The 8576-nt window shown below is 46.5% G+C and overlaps 1 protein-coding gene across 1 annotated transcript; it reads right to left on the reverse strand.

Moving 5' to 3' along the window:
* Positions 1–213: 213 nt before the first annotated feature.
* LOC147980265 (uncharacterized) lies at positions 214–1407 on the reverse strand. The gene is made up of 3 exons (XM_087515538.1): positions 1318–1407; positions 1125–1267; positions 214–643 (listed from the first exon to the last, which is right to left on the reverse strand). The coding sequence occupies exons 1-3, from the start codon at positions 1405–1407 to the stop codon at positions 214–216; spliced, it is 663 nt and encodes a 220-aa protein (XP_087371664.1).
* Positions 1408–8576: the final 7169 nt, after the last annotated feature.

Raw genomic sequence — 8576 nt, forward strand, 5'->3', positions numbered from 1 at the left:
TAATTTCAGCGAAAGCAATTGATCAGAAGCAAACTATGATACAAAAGCAAACAACAGAAATAAAGTTTAACGATAATTCTAAAACGACATTGTTTTTACAAAAGAAAAGTTCGATATGAAGCAATGGACATAATCAAAAGCTTGCATACATGAAACAAAGAACAACACAACGACTATAGTAAAGTGAAACTAAAACATAGCCCTGAATTATTTCTAGTTGCTGTATTGGATTATAGCCTTGTTCTTCTTCTGCTTTGCTTCTTTGTCTCTTTTTTCCCTGTCCAGACCCATGATGACATCGTAGATGATTCTCCATGACTCATATGTTGCGAATGCATCTATTGCTGCATACTTGATAAGCTTTTCTGGCAGTGGGCAAAATCCCCACAGAGTGTGGTCCTCCTTGCGGTTAATTTTTTTCTTCATGTCATGGTAGTGAATGTCTATCATCCTGCCGGCAACATCAGCCAAAGAGTTAAACTTCTTTTTATTGTACGGGTCTCTCCATTCCACCTGAATATCAATGTAGTTGTCGGAGTTGATCTCCAAACCAGATAGCTTCAGCTTGCTTTTGTCTCCTTCAATGGCGAATCCGACGAAGGTGTACTCACCATTCATAAGGAATTTGTCTAGTTCCATTGGCCTGCAAGATGTTTGTATAGAGTGAATATAGTTTATTTTCTTAGAAGTACCAATGTTTTTTTTCTGAAACTGAACTGCAATATGAATATCTGAATCTGTTGCATTGAGTAGTTGCTAATACTTTGTTCAGCATAACTAGTAAATCTGATAATATATTGCATAAACAATGCATGTTTTGTGCATGATTGTATTCTTGAACTGAATTTCATACATGTTTTGTATAGTAATGTTGCAGTTTTCTATTGTTCAGTCAAATAGTTTGTATTTGGTAAAACAAAATAAAACCGTGTGTATTGCTAGATCATATAATTCAAGAATTGAACACATGAGTGACATACATGGAGCCAGATGAAAAATGTCAATGAATTCATATGCCATGCTTTTCAAAAATGAAACCAAAGTTTAAAATATTGGCGATTGCAGTGAAGAAAATTTAAAATCAATATTGACAATCAATACTACAGATTGATAGTTATTCTAACCTGTCTTTAGCTGCAGTGATGTGGTAGACAAGGCATTCTTTTTCTATGCATAGCTCGAGCACTGCTGCCCGCTGTGGCTTCACGTAGTGCGTGTACTCGACATCAACGCCGACTAGTTTGACGGCATTCCGCTGAGCTTCCTCCTGAGCGTGGACAACATCTTGTCTACGTCTTCACCCTTGCTTGTGCAAACGATGTGGAGCTTGTGGTTGCCGCGGAGGTCGACGTCGTGGAGCTCCCTGGTGTACGTGCGGCGCTGCTTGTAAAGAGGTGCATCCGCCATGACTCTCCTCTGCTCTCTCGTGTTTGTTCTGGAGAGAAGAGGTTGGTGAAAGGAATTTTGGAGAAGAATATGCAATGGGGTTTTTTGGGGTACGAAGCAGTTGTGTTTTCTCCTCTGCTCTCCTTGACAGGACGTGGGAGATGTGGAGCGGGGTGGTAGCGTCGTGGGGTTCTGTTTTTAGTTACGTGTCAACTATAGAGAGGTTCTGCTATGAGGAGGCTCTGTTAGTGCGTTGGAAATCCGGAACGTTGTGTCCTCTTTTTTCGTGACTTGTTCAGGCATGCACGCAACTGTCAGAAAATGTGATGATTATGTTTTCGGTGAATTTTCCTATTAAGTGCACTTCTTTGCTATCAGAACAGAACTGCGTACATCCACATAGTGTACTGCATGGAAGTGAAATTTATTCTTCGTGCACTGAATTATATCGGATTAGGATTGATACAGATGTACGCACATGTAGTTTCTTGATGGAGTTCTTTCATGCAATTCTTTTTTTATAACAGAATGCTTTGCTTAACTAACAGGGCTGCATTCTTCATTTTAGCCATACTGCAATGCAGTAGAAGGAGAACTACATTTCAGAAAAAAGAATACTTCGTGCTTCCACGTGGAGAACTGCATTGTTTGGCGTCGCGGACTGCATTTGCACGTTTTGTAGCGACCAGACCTCAAACAGTCTGATCTCTGTGCTCTGGTGTCATCCCAGGATCAGTAATGCTGACACCACACAGTACTCGGAGGATTTATAACAGAGTAGCAATCACACACTTATTACATCGAGTGTCTCCATAGAGAACTTATTACAATAAATATGGCTTAAGGCCATCTAATAACGATAACAGCGGAAGGCTTGGAAGATAAGTGAGTCCATCAACTCCAACGGCACCACTGAGTATAGGACCACGACCTAAAACTCCTTAATCATCGTCTGAAAAGTCTGCAACATTAACGTTGCAGCCAGAAACGGGTCAGCACATGGAATATGGTGGCAATGTAACACATAGAGAGTAATGGATTGAAATAGCTATACTATATGCATATTTGGCTGGTGGAAAGCTCTATGGTTACAGTTTTACGTAAAGCCAATTTTTCCCTACTGCAAAGGAATAAATTTATTTAATTATCATGGTAGTTGTCAAACATTGAGAATGGTTGACAGCATTCTCAATCCCAATTAAACATCATCATTATTACAAACCCAACAAAATTAATTTAGAGTAACATGTTGAGATTCACATGATAATCCAGGTACTAGATACTCAAGATGTCCATAACCAGGGACACGGCTAACCATGATTAGTTTATTACACTCTGCAGAGGTTTGCGCACTTTTCCCCACAAGACTCGATCGCCTCCATTTGGTTTCTCGCACTACATGGTGTTTGAGAAGACGGGTGACTGAGACATAGTCTTTCAGAAGCGCTCGCACCTTACAATCGGGTAGACCGTACCACCTACATCCCCTACATCTGCTAGTCTACCACTGTAAGAGTTCGCACGACTTAGTCAACTATGCTAGAGCCCATAATAGCTTGTGGCTGCACACGGAAGTTTCTAGTATGAATAATCTCATGATCACTTTGAGCCTGGGTGGCGGTCCAAAAGAAAACAGGCAAATCCTGGATTACCCAGGTGCCTCAATCCGGTTGTGTGAACTTGTTCCTTGCATCCGCCATCCTAAAAGAGTAGAAAAGATGAGGAGTCAGAAGAGAAGAGAGTGAATAGTGATCTAGGTCTTTAGCTTAGTGGTCGTGTCCTACAGTCAACGTGTGCTCTGATACCATCTCTGTAGCGACCAGACCTCAAACAGTCTGATCTCTGTGCTCCGGTGTCATCCCTGGATCAGTAATGCTGACACCACACAATACTCAGAGGATTTATAACAGAGTAGCAATCACACACTTATTACATCGAGTGTCTCCATAGAGAACTTATTACAATAAATATGGCTTAAGGCCATCTAATAATGATAACAGCGGAAGGGTTGGAAGATAAGTGAGTCCATCAACTCCAACGGCATCACTGAGTATAGGACCACGACCTAAAACTCCTTAATCATCATCTGAAAAGTTTGCAACATTAACGTTGCAGCCTGAAACGGGTCAGCACATGGAATATGCTGGCAATGTAACACATAGAGAGTAATGGAATGAAACAACTATACTATATGCATATTTGGCTAGTGGAAAGCTCTATGGTTACAGTTTTGCATAAAGCCAATTTTTCCCTACTGCAAAGGAATAAATTTATTTAACTATCATGGTAGTTGTTAAACATTGAGAATGGTTGACAGCATTCTCAATCCTAATTAAACATTATCATTATTACAAACCCAACAAAATTAATTTAGAGTAACATGTTGAGATTCACATGATAATCCAGGTACTAGATACTCAAGATGTCCATAACCAGGGACACGGCTAACCATGATTAGTTTATTACACTCTGCAGAGGTTTGCGCACTTTTCCCCACAAGACTCGATCGCCTCCGTTTGGTTTCTCGCACTACATGGTGTTTGAGAAGACGGATGACCGAGACATAGTCTTTCAGAAGCGCTCGCACCTTACGATTGGGTAGACCGTACCACCTACATCCCCTACATCTGCTAGTCTACCATTGTAAGAGTTCGCACGACTTAGTCAACTATGCTAGAGCCCATAATAGCTTGTGGTTGCACACGAAAGTTTCTAGTATGAATAATCTCATGATCCCTTTGAGCATGGGTGGCGGTCCAAAAGAAAACAAGCAAATCCTGGATTACCCAGGTGCCTCAGTCCTCCCAGATGTGTGTTTAATTTGCCACCTTAGATAAACCTTTAATTAACAAACTCACATCTGTCATGGATATCACTCACCCAATCCACGTCTACTAGCATAGCATGGCATAATAAGCAAACGTAGAAGTAACTCCCAAAGGTTTGAAAATAAACAGGTAATAGGTACTACCTCAACTACTTCCCATCCCACAATTTAATTAGATCCTAACAATGCAACATTTGAGGATTTGATCTAATGCATTAAAACTGGGTAGTAGAAAAAATATGATCAAAGTGTTACTGGCCTTGCTGATGATCCGTGAAACCTAGTGATTCGAAGTAACAAGCGGCGCACTCCGGGTACTCTATCGCAAACAAACAAGCACACAATAAATACTCATCTAATGCATGGGTAAAACTCGAATAAGAGATCTAACCAGAAAATTCAACTTAAGAACTCCGGTTTGCAAAAAGGATCAAATCGAACGAAGCAACGAAAGTCAAACGGCGAAAGAAAACAACTTCGTTCTACTAATCTGGATCTAAAACAATTTTTACAGTAGCAAAAACTTGTTTAAGTTGGTTAAACGGATAGAGGGTTTCGAGACGAAACTCCAGGCGCTTGAATCGCCTGATTCCGATAAACGAGCGAAAAGTTATACTAAAACGAAAATCGGATCAGGAGTCGCGATCAGAAAAATCGCGGGTTAAATCCGAGAAAAACAAAAACGACGAACGTTCGTTAGAACGAACGAATGGACGAACGCTCGCTAATTAAATAAATCAGAAAAACCGGATCTATTTAAAAAAACCGAAACTAAAAAAACCGAACGGTTTTTCAAAAAAAAAAACGGCACGGATTTCGAGGTGAACCTCGGGCTGCGTGCGGCGAGGCGGCGGCGTCCGGGTTGGCTAGAAAATAGGTGAGGATGGTCCTTGAGTAAATCTTCCTCCCGTTCCTAGGTGGCTTCGTCCTCCGTGTGGTGGCTCCACTGAACTTTGCAAAACTTGATAACCTTGCTACGAGTGACTCGACTGGCATACTCTAGAATCTTAATTGGTTTCTCCTCATAGGTCAAATTGTTATCCAACTGGATTGCTTCCAATGGCACTGTATCCCTCAACGGTATGTCAGCCATCTCCGCGTGGCACTTCTTCAACTGAGAAACGTGGAACACATCATGAACTCCTGACAATTCTTCGGGCAATTCCAACTTGTAGGCCACTTATCCCATACGCTCCAAAACTCGATATGGTCCTACAAATCGTGGTGCTAACTTTCCTTTAACCCCAAAACGCTTTGTTCCCCGAAGTGGTGATACTCGAAGATAAGCTCTATCTCCAACTTCGTAAACTGTCTCCTTGCGTTTAGAATCTGCATAACTCTTCTGTCTGGACTGGGCTATTTTGAGCCTATCGCGAATCAATTTCACCTTCTGTTCAGACTCTTTAATCAAGTCAGGTCCAAACAACCGGCGATCTCCAACTTCGTCCCATGACAACGGTGTCCTACACCTCCTTCCGTACAAGGCTTCAAAAGGGGCCATCTTTAAACTGGTTTGGTAACTGTTGTTGTAAGAGAACTCTGCATATGGCAAATTGTCGTCCCAACTAGATCCATAATCTAGCGCACAAGCTCTCAGCATATCCTCCAAAATCTGATTGACTCTCTCGGTCTGTCCATCTGTCTGTGGATGAAAAGCTGTACTGAATTCTAGCCTGGTTCCCAATGTTTCGTGCAACTGCTTCCAGAACTTTGAGGTAAACTGGGTTCCTCTATCTGATACGATACTCCTCGGAACTCCATGCAGACATACGATCCTGGTCATGTATATCTTTGCTAACTTAGCACTGGTGTAAGTGGTCTTTACCGGGATGAAATGAGCTACCTTCGTCAATCGATCAACTACAACCCAAATCAAGTCATAGCCTGAACGAGTCCTGGGTAATCCCGTGATAAAATCCATGCCTAACTTATCCCACTTCCATTCGGGTATCGGCAATGGCTGCAGCAATCCTGCTGGCTTCTGATGCTCTGCCTTCACTCCCTGACATACATCACAAACTGCTACGTACTCCGCAATATCCTTCTTCATTCCGGTCCACCAGAAAATATCCTTCAAATCCAAATACATCTTGGTATTTCCCGGGTGAATCGAATATGGCGAATCATGTGCCTCTTGCAGTATCAACTTCCTGATCTCCGGGTCATTGGGCACATAAACACGGTCTTCAAACCATAGGGTGTCGTGCTCATCCTCACGAAATCCTTTAGCCTTTCCTTTGCTAAGTTTCTCCTTAATAGAAGCAATCTCCTTGTCAGTCATTTGGGCTTCTCTAATTTTATCCATCAATGTAGACTGAATCTCCAATGATGCTACATAGTCTCTCGGGACTATTTCTAAGCATAACTCACGAAGATTTTCTGCTAACTCCCTTGGTATTTCTCCCGTCATTAACGTATTGACATGGCTCTTACGGCTTAATGCGTCAGCTACTACATTAGCCTTCCCGGGATGATAATGCAATTTCATATCATAATCCTTGATGAGCTCCAACCATCTCCTTTGTCTGAGGTTTAACTCCTTCTGTGTGAAAATATTGTCGGCGTTCTGGGAACGGGGGTCCCCAGACTTGCCTGCCTGCGGCCTGCGGCGTGGCTCAAAGGGGGCCCAGCGCGGCCCATCTTCACCAACACGAACCCAAGACCCTCGCAAGGGGCCAAGCCTCGCGGGGCGGACGACGCAGAGCTTCTTCAGGCGCGGCCTCGTCAGGCTGGCTCACGAGGAGGCAGAGAGATCAAGGCGGGGTACCTCACGAGGTGCCCGTGACGCAAGCCATGACGACCGGGGGCGCCAGGCGGGTGCCAGCCCGCGCAGCATCCTCCCTTCCTCTTTGGTGCAAAGGGGGCAAGCGCAGCCGCGGAGTACCGAGGCATCAGGCAAAGGTTGCCATTTCGGTGCAACGAGACCAAGACCAGGAGGACTACGAGACGGAGGTCACCGTGGAGCCCAAGACGGCGTCATCACCAGAGCTTTGCGCAGGCGAAGACTACTTTTGTCAGGATAGTTGATACTAGCTGTCCCCCTTCAAATTAGCCCGCCATTGTTGGCTCCCTTCCCGCTCGATATTTGGGAAGAGGACCAGGGCCTCTATTAATAGGACCAGCCGCCCACAGAGCAAAAGAGAGGCAGAGAGAGAGACGGAAAAGAGAGCCGGGCCGGAGGGATCAAAGGATAGAGAAGATCAGGTAGAGAGAGAGAGAAGGGTGACTGGACTCCTCCCAGCAGTTCATCGCCCCAGCCAAGAATAGACCCTCGCAAGGCTGTTCTTCCTTGTATTGTTCATCATCATCAGCCCAAGAGGCAATCCACCACACCACACACTGGAGTAGGGTATTACACCACAACGGTGGCCCGAACCAGTATAAACCCTGTGTCTCTTGTGTCGTTCTTTCCTTAGTTTAGATCTTTGCAAGGCGGAGGGGTGCAGGTAGGTAGGAGGCGAAATCTCCGCGCGCACCCCAGTGTTCGAACCTCAAGGGTCTGCCGGAACCCGAAATCCGACATTTGGCGCGCCAGGTAGGGGTGCGCCGGAATCCACCTTCTACCGCTTCGCGCCCCGTCGCGTCGTCATCACCATGTCCGGCGACCAGGCGGGCAACCCAGATCCGTGGGCGGCGTGGCCCGCCCGCGCAGAGCCGCTTGCCTCGGGCGACCCCGTGCCCCAGGCAGCTCGCGGTCCGCAGGGCGCTGCGGGCCGTGGGCGACGCGGACAGGCTCCAACAGCTCTCACACCGTAGCAGGCGCGGTCAGCAGCAAGGGCCTCCAATCACGCTGCGACCACGACACCGTACACCCACAGGGAGCAGGCGAACTCGAGGGCCGCACTCACAGTGGCTCGAGAGCTGCTGCAGTGCAGGCTACTGGAGGGCGGCCATGACGTGCTGCTCGAGCGAGTGGCAAAGCTCCTGGGCTTTGCCGCCTCGGGGGCTCACCCCTTCTCCACCCAGCTCCCATCTCAGGCCCAGGGCGGCCCGCGCGGGGGCTCTGCGTGCGCCCGCGGGCTCCAAGGCTACTCCAACGCCAGCGAAGCCATCAACGCCGGACCGGTGGCGGCGCTGCCCCCGCTCCCGGTCCGCGAAGAAGAAGGACTCGACGTGACCCGCGACCCCAGTGGACAGTCGCGCTGCCACCCCACGGTGGGCGCGTCAGGCAGGACCACGTGGCATGCGGGGCATTACAATGTGGCATTCGGGATGACGGCACCGGAGGAATACGTGCTCCTCATGATGGACCGAGGACACCCACACGAGAGCGAACAAGGCTCGCTCCTCAGCCCAAGCTGGGGGGACGAGGCGCCAGAAGCTGAGCCTTTCCGGGAGCCCCGGGACGGTCCCACAGGCCACG

This window comes from Triticum urartu, chromosome 3A (assembly GCF_056163025.1).
Source record: "Triticum urartu cultivar PI428250 chromosome 3A, HENAU_Tu73, whole genome shotgun sequence".
Classification (NCBI taxonomy): domain Eukaryota; kingdom Viridiplantae; phylum Streptophyta; class Magnoliopsida; order Poales; family Poaceae; genus Triticum; species Triticum urartu.

Bases quoted from the DNA above. Each gene is read 5' to 3' on its own strand.
- LOC147980265 (XM_087515538.1), bottom strand. From the start codon at position 1,407: ATGGCGGATGCACCTCTTTACAAGCAGCGCCGCACGTACACCAGGGAG. The intron at 1,268-1,317 runs GTTTGCACAAGC...GTCCACGCTCAG, and splicing joins GCAACCACAAGCTCCACATC to GAGGAAGCTCAGCGGAATGC. The intron at 644-1,124 runs GTTAGAATAACT...AACATCTTGCAG, and splicing joins ATCACTGCAGCTAAAGACAG to GCCAATGGAACTAGACAAAT.